The 17,809-nt window shown below is 40.4% G+C and overlaps 1 protein-coding gene and 1 non-coding gene across 3 annotated transcripts in view; both read left to right on the top strand.

Moving 5' to 3' along the window:
• The window catches only part of Ect2 (epithelial cell transforming 2), a 58,048-nt gene extending 40,775 nt beyond the window's left edge, over positions 1–17,273 (top strand). For both annotated transcript variants that reach the window (XM_051156991.1, XM_051156990.1), the window contains 3 exons: positions 9,912–10,019; positions 12,937–13,080; positions 16,876–17,273. In XM_051156991.1, the coding sequence (XP_051012948.1) occupies positions 9,912–10,019; positions 12,937–13,080; positions 16,876–16,965 (342 nt within the window). In that variant the 3' untranslated portion in view covers positions 16,966–17,273. The remainder of the gene's footprint in view (positions 1–9,911; positions 10,020–12,936; positions 13,081–16,875) is intronic.
• On the top strand, positions 10,304–10,410 carry LOC127199715 (U6 spliceosomal RNA). Its single transcript, XR_007831980.1, has one exon. It is a non-coding gene; the product is annotated as a U6 spliceosomal RNA (small nuclear RNA).
• Positions 17,274–17,809: the final 536 nt, after the last annotated feature.

Genomic DNA, 17,809 nt, shown 5'->3' with positions numbered 1-17,809 from the left:
TAGTTCAGGATCCCAGAAGGGCACAGGACAGTGCCACCCACAACAGACAGGCCTTCTCACATTATCCCAAAGCCTATCACCCTCCAAAGGCATGCCCAGAGCCTGTGTGGCAGAAGGTCTAGAATCGTTAACATCCTGCCGGCAGAGGCAGCCTCTGTACTGCTGCCTCACATGACTAGCAGTTAAATGCCTTGTCTGGGGACTTTGCTCAGCATTGGTTTCACCATGATGTGCCTGTTAATGAGTTTCACATCTAGGGCCTGGACTTAATCCAGGCCAAAGGCTCTTCCCACTTTGCCTCGAGTTGAGGAAAGACTGATGTACTCTGCTTCCTTCAGTGCGCCTGCCTCTCTGTTCAGCTAAAGTAGACACCCCTCTCACCTGGCTTTCTGTAGCACCATGTTTCCTGTTGTTCACTATCACTGTGCTGTGGTGCTCAGCCAGCCCAGCCACTGTCTTGCTCTTAGGTATGGGTAGTACAGGCAAAACATTCCTTTTCAAAGTGCTTTGAACCAGAAGTGTCCCAAGCTTAGGTAAAATTTTCAAATTGTGGATTATCTACCTGATGATATATATAGATTCTGAAATTCTGAGATATATTGTTCCTGAACTCAGTACTGCTGTACTGGACTATGGGCATTTTAGAATTCAAATTATTGGATTTGGGATGCTTGACTGTAGTAAAAGAGAACATTTTATTTTCTTACTGAAAGCAGTGGAGGCTTGCTTTTCCTGTCAAGACAAATTTCCAGTCCACGTTTCTCACAGCAACTCTTAAATTACATTCGTACCAGTTAGATTACAATGAAGAGCTAGGTGTGGTGCCTGGAAGTAAATGAATCGGCAGAAATCTCAGGATCTATAGTAGGTCTTGGACAAGTTCAAGGTCCCTTGGAAAATAACTCAATCTTCACATGGGATCAGATTGTTAGTACAGAACCCTTACTCTGAAGAAATGATACATTGACCAGAATCTGCTGCTGAAATAGATTGACCATGTTTAATAATAGGATTAGGATTGGCCTTGGACCTTCCCATGGGAATAACATTTTACTGTAGTTACATCTGCCTTATAATGATTTTGAAGTTTATACATACCATGGGAGGAAATAGGATGGCTTATGCAGTCCTTTCTAGGTGTATAACTTTATAACAGTGAAATGCAAAGCTAGTGGGAATTTTTTTCTTAAAATGTTGACTTAGTAGATGTAAGATGAATATTCATACTAGAGCTGAACTACAAGCAACAAAAGCAGACAATTTCAGAAAGTATAATTATCCACAAGATGGCAGCAAACATTTACACACCAGAATCATTCCAGTCTGTTGAGATCTTTCCCTTAGAATTGTGCTTATATAGGCAAAGACTCGGTGGCGTCAGCTAAGCTTGTTCCTGAGTTTAAGGTTTCACATGTAGTAAAGATTTTAAAGCCCCTAGTTAATGGCTTATTTGAGAATATTTTTCAGTGTTGAAGAAATTATGTTTCTAAATATGTATGCTCAGAAGGTATAAATATACATGTAACTTATTTTTAAAAAGCAATTTGATTATTTGAATCAGTTTTTTTATTTCCTGGCACCCTAAATAGTAGACGTTTGCTCCTTCTGTTGTTGAAATTTGTCTCTTTGGTATATAATCCTAGGGAGTCCTCAGCTTTGCAGCAATCCTCTTGCCTTAGGCTCCTATGTGCTGGGATTACCACACCAACTTGACACTGCTTAACTGAGTGAAATAAGTATGATACAGTTATTTTATATACTGTCTCATTTATTGTGAGCATTTGTAAATGAGTTAACAATTAAAGCTTTCAAGGTGAAAGAAAACAAACAAACCAAAAACAAAAAACAAAAAAACAAAAAAACAAAAAACCCACATGAAAATAAAGCCAAGAACAATGACTGATGGTTACATAGCAAGCTCCAGCTCAGGCATCTTTGTTCTCAGTCACCTCCTTTAAACTATTTTACTGTTTTTTTTTTTTGTGAATTTCATAACATGCATCCTATCCCACTCATCTTCTCCCCTGTACCTGCCCTCCACCCTTTCAACCTCCCTGCAACAAAGGGAAAAAAATCTCATTGTGGAAGCTAGCGTGTCTCAGTGTATTCCACAGTGCACTCTTTTGTCTACACACATTTGCTTGCAAATGTTCATCGCAATGACTTGGTCTCGTGTGAGGCCTCTGGCTTCTGCTGTTCCTCTGTCAAAGCTGGAACCTCACTGGGACTCCTTTCCATAGATTCTGTTGTTGCCCTTTGCCATGGAGCTCCTGTAGTTTGGGATCTGTAGGACCAGCCCCTTCAGGCACTCCAGCCATTCATAGATGGGGAGATGTTGGGATGAGGCCACTCAAAGACCTGGATCTGGACCTGAGAGGTATCTGAGCTGGTCAGCCTGCTCTCTTGATCTCACTCCCTTGGCCCCTCTCCCTCGCCTCCTCTACAGTGGAGGGTCAGCTCTACTGTGCTGCCCAGGTGAGGCACAAGACCTCCTCTCTTGAGTGCTGCAGCAGGTGAAGGGAAGGGCCAGCCCTATTGCTCTTAGGATTCCAGTAGGGGCCAGCTCTCCTGTCAGCCACTAGTGGCAAAGGCAAAAGGGAGGGGAGGAGAGATCTCTGCCTCACCAGGACCACTGTGCAGGAGACAAGAGGCAGGGCTGCCTCTCCATGTTCCCACCATCTGCATCAGGTCTATTATGCAGCCCAGGTGAGCTGCAGGGCCCCTTCTTGGAAGTGCTATAACTCATATGGTCCAGGGCCAGCTTTCCTGCCCTCATGACCCCTGCCTGGGCCAGGTCTCTATCCTGCTGTATGTGGTGAGGAGATTCTCTCTCCCTTTCCACACCGTCGCATGGGAGACAAGTGTTAGGGCCAGCCCTCTCCACGCTCATATCCCTGGGCCTGGTTCACCCATAATGTATGGGGGCCCGCTCTCCTGAGTACTGCAGCTGGCTAGGGCAGGACCTGGCTCTCCACACCAGAGCCAGATCTCCCTTGATGCATAGGTGGGAGGTGGGGCGGTTTTGGTACAGCTCTCAGATGTCATGTCCCTGGGCAGCAGTCCAGACTAGGGGCTTCTGCCTCACTCTTGGTGGTAACAGGCCCCTGCTGCTGCCGGGCCACAGACCCAGACATGGCTCTCGGTGGTAGCACAGACCAGGTCCCCACCATGGTCCTAGGTGACATCACTGGCTACTCACACCAGGCTGTTCCTCAACTGCCCTCTAGTCTCAAGTTCTGCCTCTTTATTGTGCCCATATCTTTGTGTTTCTCTTTCTCTTCTATTTCTTGACCACTTACTTGCTTAGTGGTGGTACCTACGGTCTCTGGGCGTCTGGGGTCCTCTCAGGAGTGCTCTGTCCTGCTCTTGCATTATGGTGCCAGGCAGGGGCCATCTTTGGTGTGGTGTGCCCCATCCCCCAAGGCCTGTGTGGTGCTAGACTGGTGGTTATTTTAGGCCAGTTTCCTGTCTGGGCCCTGTGTGCCCATCTGCTGGTCATCTTGGGCTTGCTCCTTGCCCGGCCTGCCTGAGTGGCCTCATGCAATGGCAGTCTGTCTTGGGTTCACTCCCAGCCAGGCCCAGGGTCCCAAATGGGGTTCTTCTAGCCTCCAGCTCTCTCTCTGCTCCCCACTACAGGGCCGTGCAGTACCAGACTGGTGGTCATCTCAGGCTTCCTCCCCTGATTGGTCCTGTGCAGTACATTTTGCTAGTATACTTAGTAGTAAATTAAGAATTAAATTCCCTATGCCACAATTTAGTGTTTTTGCCACTAACTCAATGTTTCTAATAAAAAAATAATTATTCTATATCTTGGAACTAGAGAGATGGCTCAGTGGTTAAGAGCACGTCTTGAATAGAACTCAAGATCTGTTCCCAATACCTATATGGTGGCTTGAAACATTCCTTATCTCCAATTCCAGGGGATCTGATGCCCATGCTTGGCCTCTCTGCCACTAGGCATGCATGCATGTACACACACACACAGGCAAAATACCCATACACATAAATAAAATGTTTTATATCTTGATTTTAACTACTGCCACTGATTGCTTAGAAATAGCAGTATTTTGGCATTTCTAAACTTGTAAGCTAAGTTAGTAACTACTGGGGAATGGACATAGGACATGTAGGAAGACTCGTGCTTGTGAGCCAGTGTTGTTTATAATGAAGTTATTTATGATTTGTATTCATAACTATTCTGCAAGGTATTGGGATTAATATCCCTTAATATTCAAAATTCTTGGGTCCTAAATGTTAGGATCCCATGTATTCCAGATTTGAGACTTTTTCTACATTTTGAAATATTTACATATGCATAGTGTGGTAAATTGTCTATTAACTCGAGTTTAAAACTGCAGTTCATTTGTTTTTTATTCTCACGGTCTAAAGGTAACTTTTTGTGCTGTGGGAGCTTGAAGAGTAACTTGCTAGGGAGATGAGTTGAAGGAAGGAAAGGAAAAGAAGGGCATGCCTGATGACTCACATGTCAATGAGATGCTTTTATTGGCTGAAGATACCAGAAATGTGTATGTGTGTGTGTGTGTGTGTGTGTGTGTGTGTGTGTGTGTGTGTGTGTGTGTGTGTACAGTACCATTCATGAGTAAACTTATAAACTGTAACTGAAGCTTGTTTTTCATTGACAGCTGACACTGTATACCTCAGTAGGAAAGGGTTTGCTTTTCAGTCTTAAATTCAGTGCTTCTGTTTCTGTGGTCATTTTGTTCCTGTAGGGTTTGGGGGCAATTAGCAAACTGGACTCCTGTAGCTGCTTTTATTATGTTCTGTACACTTTGACTAAACTATAGATGGTTTCAGAGCTATGCTTTAGATTTCATTTACATTTTATTTGAGAAACTCAAAAGATTTACAATAAAGATATTTTTGAAAGAGCTGTAATTACTAATGGGAAGTAACAGAAGCCTGGACTAGGTAGATGCATTTCCCTCACTTGGCACATTTGAGTCTCCTCACCCTGTTTCTGTCATGCTTAGAGAACTGTGGGAAGTGCTTCCTTGCATTTTAGCAAACAGTTCTGTTGTTATTCTGCCCTCTAATGGAGTACCTGGGTATATTTTCCCCTTTGGCTCATTCTGGAAGTAAAGCCGTCTAGGGTTGCAAAAGAACTTACATTTATCCTCTTCCTCAAATCAGAAAGATTTATTTGTTCTTTCAGAATATAACTGTGAAACCACTTTTCTCCTTCTTCATTCTCCTTAGGTAGTTATATGCACAATGACAGTTATAGCAACAGGAAAAGGTGCATGAAGTTGATAATATAACCTTTTCCTTAAATCAATTGCTAAAGTTTTAATATGTGTGTAAATATATATACCATGTGTGCAGTCCCTATGGAGACCAGAAGAGGGCATCATACCCCTAGAAGTGGAGTTAACAGATGGTTGTAGGTTGCCATGCAGGAGCTGGGAGCCGTCGCTGGGTCCTCTGCAAGAGCAATAAATGCTCTTTACTGCTGAGCCATCTCTCCAGACCCTAGAGTCTTACATTTTTAAAGGCTTTCATTTTAAAGAGCATTTACAAAAGTTGAGCATTGGTGGAGTCTAGCTTGAGTATCTAAACTGATGCTTTTTTTTTTAAATTCAAGGACTAAATCTTAGTTACAATATGTATTTATTTATGCAGTGATTTTTACTGATAGGTTGAAAAATAGTATTTGCACATACTAGTAAAAACAAATCAACTAAAAAATAGGTATACTATAGTAATACATGTCTCAATCCTCTATCCCATCAGTCTTTCTGTTCATTGATGTGGTTTTGTTATGCTCTATCTTTCTAGAAACAGAAGAATAGATGTAAAGCTTTCTTTAAAAATGTGCATTTATAAGAGTCACCTAGGCAATTTCCTCTGTAATATCATAAGTTGGTACTTAGTTTGCTTCGAAGTATTTTCTGTTTTCTTTCTCTCTTTCGCTTGCTCTTCCTTTCTTTCTAGTAGGTGAATCTCTGATACATATATTTAAGTTTTTAGCTAGCCATTCTACATAGTCCTGGTTTAAATAATTTTCCAGTGCTTAACGTTGCAATTTGCATCTTTCTATTTTTAAAACAGTGCCACAAGTTGAACAAGTCAAATGAACATTGGCAGATTACTTGTAAAACATACTTAACAGAAAATATATTTAAATGTTTGAATGTCCCAATACAGAGTAAGAGTTTTGAGTATGTATTTGTTGATGAAAGCAGGAGCCATCCCTGGCATTGTTTTAGCCAACAGCAGACTTCATACTGTAGTGGTCTATCCATCGTAGAGCGGTGTTGTGTGCTGTGTGTTCATGGGTGTATGTTGTGTTGTATACACAGCTATGTAATGACATTCCCACTGGGAAGCAGCAGACCATTAAAATGTACACTTAATTCATGGTGTGGCTTGTAAAGCAGTGCAGGGAACAGCACCTATGTTGTTAATTGGAAAAGCTAACAGTAAGCATAAGGTATGTGCTGTTCAGTCAGATTGCAAGTGGCTGTTGAGGTGAGGAACTTTTGACCTGTTAGGACTCTGAACTGCTAAGTAGTGAAAGTACGTACATGTGTCAGGAGTTTTCGTTAATGTTGGCAATTACCAATTACAAAGTATATAAAATGACCTCTCTCAATAAAACTTGTTATAAAATATATAGGACTAGTCTTTTAAGAAATATAAGAAGCAATTTAAGAAGTTTGTGTTTGGCTTGGATTATAGTTCAATGGTAGGGTGAGTGAGTATTCACCTTGGTATTCCCAAGACCTGCTTTCAATAACCAGCACAAAAACTATGAAGCAGAAACCTACAATATTGAGAGCCCTTGCTATGATATTCCCTAGTGAGAATGATAGTACTCAGGTGTTGGTTCAGTTTTAGCTAACAGTTTTCTACTGTCTCTAAAATCTTATGGAGAACTTTTGGAATTTGACACAATGATCCATAAGTTAATTTCTAAAGAAAAAAACAATGATGCCTAGAAAATTTAGTAGTACTGTTAACATTTGAGATACTAATTATTACACTTAAGCTTTACAAATGATATTCTCTTATTTGGGTGAGTGGGATGTATATGCCACTATGCTCTTGGAAAGGAAGCCCAGAGGATAGCTTGTGGGAGTCCGTTCTTTCCACCATAGTGGTGAGGACGGAATTCAGGCGTTAGGCTTGTAGAAAAATGGTTTACCCACTGAATTATCTTTCTGGCCCTAAGATGATACTTTAAAGACGTTATAGTAATCAGAATACTCTTGCACTGTTTTAAAGTTTATATATGAACCTATAGGAAGAGTCATATTTTACACGGATGAGTGTTTTACCTGACTGACTGTCTGAGCACTGCATGCATTTAGTGCACAAGGAGACCAGTGAGCACATCGAATGCTCAGGGTCTATAGTTACACATGGTTGTGAGCTAACAGGGATGTGCTCGGAATCGGACTCCCATTCTCTGGAAGGCATCAGCACTCTTACAATAATACATGTTCTTAAGTTAACCCATGGTGCTACAAAAATTAGTTAAGTATTTAGAAATTAGATGTATATCCTGTTTCTTTCCACATAAATTAGAAATACAAATGTGAAAAAATGAGAGCCTATTTTTAAAAAATCAAGAAATACATAGGGCATGTATTCTTTCAAAGCAGGAAGGATATAAGGAAAAGAAGTTGTAGAGTTTAACAAATGGGGTATCTGTATGTTAATAAAGAATGTAAAATAAAAATTTACAAAAACAAGAGAAGTAATAAACATAAAAATGGTCATTTTTTTTGACTTGAACATTCTTTTTTAAGGATATAGACATCTACAAGTACTGTTATCTATTGGAGATTGGATTAGTCTGCCATTTAGCAGATGTGTCAAATGGAAAAACTGGGTCTGGAGGTTTCTTGTTTTTTTATTTTTAAAAGATTCATCTTATTTCTAGTTATGTGTATGCATGTGTGTGCGAGTGCAGGTATCTATCCATGGATGACAGAAGAGACAGTAATCTCTTGGAGCAGAGTTCCAGGCAGATGTGAGCCCCCCTGACATCCTGCTGAGGACTGCACTCTAGTCTTCTGCTAGAGCAGTATCTGAGTTACCTGCTGAGCTACATCTCTAGGCCCAAAACAAATGTGATGACCTTAATGAAGACACTAAAAGTTTTAGGAAAATAAGCCTATTTGGCTGCTAGTGGTGGAGAGCAAAATAGGCATTTATATTTAGTTTGCATTTTGTTTTAAATAGCCATTTGTTATTGTAGGATGTGTTGTTTAATATTTTGTGTTTGTAGCTTGGCATTTCAGTCAGTTCTGAGCACTGTCAGGTTTTCTCCTTACAAGTGCTGTGGGCTAGACATGCCACATATTTTCTCCACTGTGTGTGTGTGTGTGTGTGTGTGTGTGTAATAGATATGTGTTTATATAATTCTCTGTAGCTGCAGACTAATGAGTGCTAATGAGTGGCTTCATAGTGCTTGAGGAATGAAGTCATTTGCCTTTTCTTAGTGTAGATATATGAATTTAAAGTGAAAATCATTCCTAGGAATAATGTCTTAACTTCCCTTTGCAAATCCAAACATAATACAGATAAGTCATATTTGTAATTACTTGCAGAAGGGCTGTCTGGTAGTCTGTAGAGGTGATGGGGCCTTGGGAAATGGAGCTGAAGAATGAGGCTGACTAGAGCCGCATGCAGTAACTTGACTTGAGTAGAAATACACTCTCAGTGTGTTAGATATAAAACTAGCTTTACTCAGAATATCAGTAAGGTAAAGAGTCCTGTGAGGGAACTGTATGATCACAAGGACCAGCTGTGGGTGGCAAACTGTGTTTTTTCCCTAAAGGCACATAAACAAATAGCCAGCTGTAATGAAGCTGCCCACCACACCTGGGGGGCGGGACACAAAAACACAGTCTAAGAACAATCCTGACTGTCACAAGACTCTTGTTTTCTTGGAATTTTCTCACAAGCACTCAGAATTTTCCTTACAGGACTCCACTCTTGGACCTATTCTGACAAGGTTTTCTTGTTTTGGTCCATGGTTCTTAGCTTAGCGCTAGGAGGGCTTTTGTTCCTTGAGGAATGTATTCTATAGTCTGTGAACCCCCTTCTTAGGAAAGACAACTTTGCTCATATTTATACAAAATACTCACAGTTTCTTTCTTTCTTTTTTTATTTAATTACTTTATTCAGATTACAACTCAGTTATTATCCCCTACTTGTATCCTCCTGTTCCTCCCTCCCTCCCTCCTTCACCCTATTCCCCTCCCCTAGGTCTGTGACAGAAGGGGACCTCCTCCCCCACCATATGGTCACAGCCTATCAAGTCTCATCTTGGTAGCCTGCTTATCCCTTTCTGAGTGCCACCAGGTCTCCTCACCAAGGGGAAGTGGTCAAATATGGGGTCTTAGAGTTCATGTCAGAGTCAGTCCCCACTCTCCACACAACTGCGGAGAATGTCCTGTCTATTGGCTAGATCTGAGTAGGGGTTCAATATTTACTGCATGTATTGTCCTTGGTTGGTGCAGTAGCTTGAGCAGACCCCCTGTCTGGGTCCAGATCCGCCTGTCATGATGTTCTTCTTGTAGGATTCTAGGACCCTCTGGGTCCTTCTATTTCCCCATTCTTCCTAGAGTCCCAATAAGATGTCCTTACATCTATCCCAATCTCCTGGTAAGTGAAGACTTCCATGGGACATACCTTTTGGGCTAGTGTCCAATTATAAGTGAAAATACTCACAGTTCCCAGGCTGTTACATGGCTCTGCTTTCTAGCTGCTGTTTCTGTAGACTCTGGACGGCAGGTCAAAACCTCTCATTTAGATTTCTTCCAGATGCACAGTGAGAGAGAAAGTCAGCTGTGAGCATCTTTTTTATGTATGTCTGTGCTTAATGGTCTGATTATAGAAATAGTTGTTTTTGAACATTAAAATAAATTATTTTTCAACAGGAGAATCTTATGTACATGGCTGACCCAGAATCTTTTGAAATGAATACAAAAGATATGGATAGTACTTTGAGTCGAGCATCTAGAGCAATAAAAAAGACTTCAAAAAAGGTGAGTTTTAGTGAAATTCTGGACATACTCTAAAATGTACTTTTCACATTAAATTAAAATATTATCTTCAACACTAATAAAAGAGTAGTCTAGAGCTGTTGTGAGGACCTGAGTTCTGTGTCTAGAATCTAAAAGGGCTGCGCTTTTAGACATTTATAATTCTAGATCTGGGGAGGCAGGAGGATTCCTGGGTTTGATGATCACCTAGTGTAGCCTTCTTAGTGAGTTCCATGCCAATAGAGAGATCTTATCTTAAAAAAAAAAAAAAAAAAAAAAAAAACAGAGTGCTCGCTTTGGCAGCACATATACTAAAATTGGAACGATACAGAGAAGATTAGCATGGCCCCTGCGCAAGGATGACACACAAATTCGTGAAGCGTTCCATATTTTTAGGATACAGAGGGTCCTAGAAATCTACAAGTAGAACAATATGATAGGCAGATTTGGGCCCAGGAGTCCCGCTCAAACTAAGGCACCAGCCAAGGACAATACAGGAGGTAAACTTTAAACCCCTTCCCAGATCTAGCCAACGGTCAGAACATTCTCCACAGTTGAGTGGAGAGTGAGATATGACTTTCTCATGTACTCTGGTGCCTCACATTTGACCATGTCCCCTGGAGGGGGAGACCTGGTGGCACTCAGAGGAAGGACAGCAGGTAGCCAAGAAGAGACTTGATACCCTATGAGAATGTACAGGGGGAGGTAATCCCCCTCAGGAACAGTCATAGGTAGGGAAATAATGGGAAAATGGGGGGGGGAGGAATGGGAGGATACAAGGGATGGGATAAACATTGAGATGTAACAAGAATAAATAAATTAAAAAAAAAACCAGAAAGTACCAGATTGCACATCAGGGGGTCCTGTGACCTGCCTGTGTGTACACACACACACGTGCACAAACGTGCACACACACGCACACACACTCAACAGTCTTCAGCAAAACTGATCTACGGTACTTGGAAATGACTCACAGATTAAGGTCTATGAAGTCCCTGATTTCTTTGCCACAGCACTTAACAAACAACATGGTGTTGTATTCTTATTGCAGTGACTATTGTATGAAACAGACTTGAGTAGAAAATATACTGCATTCATCTTAAATAACGCCAAAACCAGTTTTCAGCAAAACATATAACTTGGGTCAGGAAACCTAGATCTATTCATGTTTTTATTCTCACAGACCTAAAGCAGCTAAGTAACAAGGAGGGCCCAAGGGGACATGCTTAATTCTCACTCAGAAGGGAAAATAGAATAGACAGCGGAAGTGGGTGAATAGAGGGAGCAGCGTAGGTGAGGGAGTAGGGAGGGAAATGAAGATGGGGATCAGATGTGGGGAGAGTGGGGGCGGGGGACCGCAGGGGCTTGGAGAGAGAAGAAAAACCAAGGGTGAAGGCATCTGAGACAAGGTGGAGACCTACAACCGGGTATGCTCCTGGGAGAATATTGGGGTGACTTAGCTAAGACTCCTAGTAATGGGGGTTTTGGAGACTAAAGAGGCCACCTTCTAGCCAGCTTAGATCTTCTAGTGGAGGGAGGGGAACACCAACCCACCCATAAAAACTTTGACCCAAAATTTACTCTGCCTACAAAATGTGCAGGGATAAAAGACAGAGCAGAGATTGAAGAAATGTCCAATGCCTGGCCTACCCTGAGGCTCACCTTGTGGGAGAGAGCCAACCCCTGTCACTATTAATGATACTCTGCTGTGCTTGCAGACAGAAGCCTAGCATAGCTGTTCTTTGAGAAGCTCCACCCAGCAGGACATCAAAACAGATGCTGAGGCTCACAGCCAAACATTAGGAGGAGTGTGGGGAACCTTGTGGAAAGGGTAGGGTGGGGAGGATCGAAGGACCCAGAGGTGATAGGGGTTCCACAAGAAGACCAACAAAGTGAAATAACCAGGGCCCAGGGGGCAGAGGGAGACTGAAGCACCCACCAAGGACCATGCATGGACTGGACCTAGGCCCTCTACACAGATGTAGCCTATGGACAGCTCAGTCTTCATGTGTATCCCATAGTAAGAGTTGCAGGGGCTGTCTCTGACATGGACTCCGTTGCCTGCTTTCTGATCGTGACCTTTTGAATCTCACTGCTGACAGGGCTACCTTGACTGGCCTCAGTGGGAATGAATGTGGGTCTCAGTCTGATGAGACTTGATATAGAAGATAGGGGGTCCAGTTTTCTGAGAAGTAGGGGAGGGGGAAGAGGGAGGGAGGGTGGGACTGGGAACAAAAGAGGGAAGTGGATATGGTCGGGATGTAAAGTGAATAAATAAATAAAAAACGAAGGAATGAAAGAAATAAAGAAAATAGAAGTAGAGTTTCAGAAAGCCAAGGGACATTGCAGCCTTAGAGTTGCTGCTTTATTTACAACCTTTGCTTTGTTTCCCTTTGAAAAGGAAGCCCTGTACTACCTTTGTATATGCCCTTACTTACCACCTGTAACATACAGTAGATAAACTAGTTAGATTATGATTCAGGGGAACTCCTTCACTTTCAGTAAGAAGTTGGGGTTCAAGTGGTTCTGGATTGCACAGCTATGCTGTGTCAGAATAAGAGAAAGCCATGGGTTTTAGCTGAGGACATAGCTTATTAGCACATGGAAGTCCTGGGTCCAATCCCAGCACTACAAGAAGATGAAATAAAAGCAACAACACAACAAACCCCTCCATTTCTTGTGTGTGTCTTAGGCTGCCTGCTTTCCTTCCACGTCTCTCTCTTCCGCTGGACTTCAGTGCTCCTCCATGCAAGAGGGAACCATCTATAACGTACTTCATCTCACTGCTTATGCCAGGGAGAATTCTACCATATCCGATTTGTGGAAAATGACGTGTTTAGCTTCCTTTATGTAGAGAGATTTTTATGGACGTCTTCGGTTTGTCTAGCTAAAACTAATACTAACTCTTCTTAAACTTCAGGTTACAAGAGCATTCTCGTTTTCCAAAACTCCCAAGAGAGCGCTGCGGATGGCTCTTTCATCATCCCATAGTTCAGAGGGAAAAAGTCCTCCCAGCAGTGGCAAACTTGCTATGAGCCGGCTGTCCAGCACATCGTCCTTAGCAGTGAGTATTGCTTTAATGTGCTGAAGGACTTACTCAGATGTTGATGGACTTTTTAATAAAGTAAAGCAATCTTCTTCTTAAAAATGGTTTGGTAATATTTTTTCTTAATTAAAATGAGCATTATTCATTAAATGTATAAAGCATTGGAGTTTGTTTTATTGCCTAAACATCTAACCTTTATTTTACTTAACAAAAGCAACTGAAAAGATTTTTTTGGGGTGGGGGCAGCGTCTACATAGTCTTGGCTTTCATGGAACTACTGTGTAGACCTGGTTGGCCGCAAACTCACAGAGCAGCCTACCTCTGCCTCCCAAGTGCTGAGAGTAAAGGCGTGTGCACCCACGCCTGGCAAAGAGCCTGCTTTTAATGAGTTAGATGCATATCTACTTTGTAGTTTATTGGGTGTGAAATTTTACTGGAACTGAGACATTCTAATTTCCATAAGGAAAGAAATATGTGTTGGCCTGGCTTATAACTTTATTAATATAAATGCTATGTTTCTATTTGATGAGTTCCAATAACGTTGGACTAAGGTTTATTCCTTTTTGATTGGCTTGTTGAGTAGCATGTAATCTCTGCAACCAAACTATAGAAGATTCTTTGGAATCTAAAATCATGTGCAAATATTTGTGTTCTTTTTTTATATATATAAGTTCTTATTTAAGTGTTCTTAAACGATCTGCAATCACAGTTTTAGAATGGTTAGGTGAAGACATTTGTAAGTGTCACATCACGAAAGTATGTGGGTAGTCTCACTAAATTATAGTTAACCCAAGCTGCTAAGGTTAAGGAAGGCAAGTGCCTGTCAGTTCTTAGCTATACATCTTTCAGCAAGCTTCTGAGTTTTCATGAACAGGAGGTCAATAACGCTTACCTCAGAGAACTAAATTATATATCAAATAATACATGTTCGTCATGCATCCTCCATGTGCAGGAAGGCAGTTTGAGGAACAGTTAAAGAGCATGAACTCTGAAACCCAAGTTTTCAAAACCTTGTTTTGCCGTTTACTAGGGCAAGTTTTATTTAAGATCTGCTTTACTTTTTTTTTTTTTTAATTTGTAAACTTGTTTTTTATTATAATTTATTCAGATTACATCCTGATTGATTGTTATCCCCTCACTTGTGTCTTCTTGTTCCCCACTCTCCCCCTTCACTCTGTTCCCCTCCCTTAGACCTCTGACAGGAGGGGCCCTCCTCCCCCACTATATGATCACAGCCTATCAGGTCTCATCCAGGTAGCCTGCTTCCCCTTCCTCTGTGTGCCACCAGGCCTCCCCGCCAAGGGGAAGTGATCAAATTGGGGGGTACCAGAGTTCATGTCAGAGGCAGTCCCTACTCTACTTTTAACTGTAAAATCTAAAGCAATGGTGAAAGTGAAATAAATGCACGTTAAGTGCTTAGTATCTGGCACACTGGGTCCCCTAGTATTAATGAGTGGTTAGTTTTGTGTCCTATAAAACTAACATAGGTAAGGAACAAAAAAATTTTTTAAAAGCTAGTTAAAAACCTCTTACACTTCAAAGAGTTATAGCCAAAAATTGAGTGGGTTTTGTTTTGTTTTTTTCTTCAAGACAGGGTTTCTCTGTGTAGCCTTGCCTCTCTTAGACTTGGTTTTTAGACCAGGCTGGCCCCCAATTTAGACCAGGCTGGTCTTCAATTTACAGAGATCTGCCTGCCTCTGCCTCCCTGAGTGCTAGGATTCAAGGCATGCACCACCATACCCGGGCTAGAGTGTGTTTATAAGTACATGCAAAGCAGGGCTGGTGATGTAGCTCATTTGGTAGAGTCCCACATGCACAAGGCTATGGGTTCAATCCCCGGCACCACATTAACCAGTCTGTAATCCCAGCGTGCAGTGGAGTGGAGGTAGAAGGACCAGGAAGGAGTTCAAGGTCAACCTTGGCTATATAGCTATGTAACAACTTTGAAGCCTGCTTGACTTACATGAGACTCTGTCTTTAATATATATACATATAAAGAGTTTTAAAGAAGGAGAAACAAAAGAATTGAAAAAATATGTACAAAATTGTAAAGCATTTGTTTCTTAGATTATAAATTTTTTCAAGGCCAAAGTTTTATATCATGTGATTTTTATTGTAACAAATGTAAATATGATTGTCTTTAAATGATGGTACGTGGTTTTCATAAGAATTGTAGAAAAATTATATTATTTGTACTAATACTTTTATGTAGACAATATGCATAAGTATCTAGAATCTCCTTAGGTGTCACAGCCTCTCAGTTGCTTGTCTCTGATGAAGCATGTCCTTAGGCGTCACGGCCTCTCCTCAGTTACTTGTCTCTGAGGGAGCGTGTCCTTGCTCAGCCCTCAGACTGCACTGCTGCACACAGTCAATGTTCTGGGTTCCACCTGTGCACCATTCTACCTCCTGAGCTAGGTTCTTTCCTTTTCAAATTTCAAAAAATATTCTACCCAAGTCACCTTTGACATTTGTGAAGGATTAGGTGCTATGCAAGCAGTAATGGAAATAAGTCTTATAAATTTAATGTGAGGTTATTGGCTATTTGAAATTTATATTTGTGGAAAAAAACATTCTTTCTCTATTGAGCTCACTTTATGTGGGTTAGGTCTTTTGAATTCACAACTTTATTTTTGCTTTGAATTTATAGTAAATTAGATTAAATAGTTTTGGCATTTGCCAAATAAAGATGTTTTACAAAAGAATTTATTAAGTTCACAAGGAGCAGGTTCCATTGAGTTTTTTCTTTTTTAGGTAAATGATCTATAGGAAAGTAGTGCTATGGTGTGCAGATTCTTAAGTTTATGACTATTATTTAGTAAATCATGAAAGCTCTACGTGAGGGTGACACAGCCTTTTGTTGTTGAAGTCATTATATTTTATCACTTGTGCAGTAGTATTTTATTTATTTTACTCCCTTTTGGATGAGAACTAAGAGCCGGTTAACTTATAGGCCCTGAGTTTAGATATAGTTAGCCATTAATATGTAGTTTTTAAAAAGTAGACTTTTAGTTTATTTTGATTATGCCTGCTTTTGGGTTTTATACTCTTCTGTATATTTTTGGGTATAGTTTAAGATTCTAGTATGATTAACTTTGACCTTTAAAAGAAAAAGTTTAGATTGCTTAGCAATTGAATAATTACTGTTACTCAGAAGTGCTGCAGTTCTGTTCAGTTTCATGTGGAGTGAAATATACACATGAAAATACATATACATACATACATACATACATACATACAGGAGTTGTCAATATAATACAGTAGTCATTGGGAATACATGACTTAATTTTAGATTACTATCATGATGTTATTTTTTATCCTTCTAATTTCGCTTTAGGAATTAAGAAAAGGGGCCTGGAGAAGGGGGTTCAGTAGTTAAGAACATGTCCTGCTCTTTCAAAGTATCCAAGTTTGGTTCTCAGGACCCATGTTTCTGGTAGCTCACAACACGCATGCGCGCGCGTACACACACGTCCTCTGTCCAACGAACACGTGCCTCAGGTGTTTGTCTTTTAACTGAAAATCCTACCAAGTCTCAAAGCTTTATTTATAACCTGTAACGCTGAGCCTCATAGAGGAGAGACACCAGGTTAGATCAGTCAGTCATCTAGCTTTTGTTTTGGAATGCTCAACTAGTTTTGTTTCATTCCTACTCCAGTCCTCTGATCTTACATTTTATATTGAAAGAGTTTGAAACTTAGCGTCTTGATGGTCATGTTAATTAGTTGAGGGCGAGAATGGTAGGCACGACACTGAACTCTGCTACACGTTTTGAGAAGAAAATTTAAAGTATATTTGTCTTGTCTTTCACAGGGTATCCCATCGCCCTCCCTTGTCAGCCTCCCTTCTTTCTTTGAACGAAGAAGTCATACATTAAGTAGATCCACAACTCACTTGATATGAAACTTAAAACCCAGGGACCTCACACTTCAATAAGATGCTGACTTAAATGGTACTTTTAATTAGCACTTGGTGAAAGTTATGAAGAAGATAAGTAACACTAACCAATGCCATTTTGTTTCCTTAAAAACATTTTTCAAGATAATCTATGTAAAAAAAAAAATACTGATTTTGATGTAATTTATCTCTTTGTTTGAATCTCACATCTAAAGACCAGTAACTTAAGTTATTCATGATAATCAGTAGCTTTGTAACCCTGAGACAGTAAACTTTATTAGTGGGTGCAAAATACTATTGTGTATTTGTATAGTATCTTGAATGAATTTCTGGAAGTACATATTTGTGTATCTCAATTTGTGCAGAGACTAAGTGGCAATGCAATACTTACTGAATAAAGCCTTCTGATTAAATTCCAGGGGCTTATCCACTTGTATTGTTTGATGTACTTAACTGTTCTTTTGCAGTTTATTTTCTTTTAAAATAACAGATCTAACACATGAATTTTAAAAGATACACCATTATTAACCATATAATTAAGATCATTTGAAAATAGTACTGCAAATTGAGATAAGGACAGAAAGATTACAAAACATTGTATATGCTGTGAATATGAGATTTTAGTATGTACTTTATAATTGTTTCAGAGACTTTATTTTTATTTTGTTTTCTGGTTCTAGCCACTAGCAAATCTTGATTTAGTTTTGACTACTGTATTGAATTTCATTTCAAAGGATAAGACTGTGGGAAACTGTGCTAAGAGTTGCTTTTCTTCTCTATACAGTTGTTCTGAAGTTACCTTCAGTTTTGCTAATCATTTGTGAATGCGTAGGTATAGTGTATGGTCAGA

This window comes from Acomys russatus, chromosome 15 (genome assembly GCF_903995435.1).
Source record: "Acomys russatus chromosome 15, mAcoRus1.1, whole genome shotgun sequence".
Classification (NCBI taxonomy): Eukaryota; Metazoa; Chordata; class Mammalia; order Rodentia; family Muridae; genus Acomys; species Acomys russatus.
This window is presented reverse-complemented; position numbering and strand designations above follow the sequence as displayed.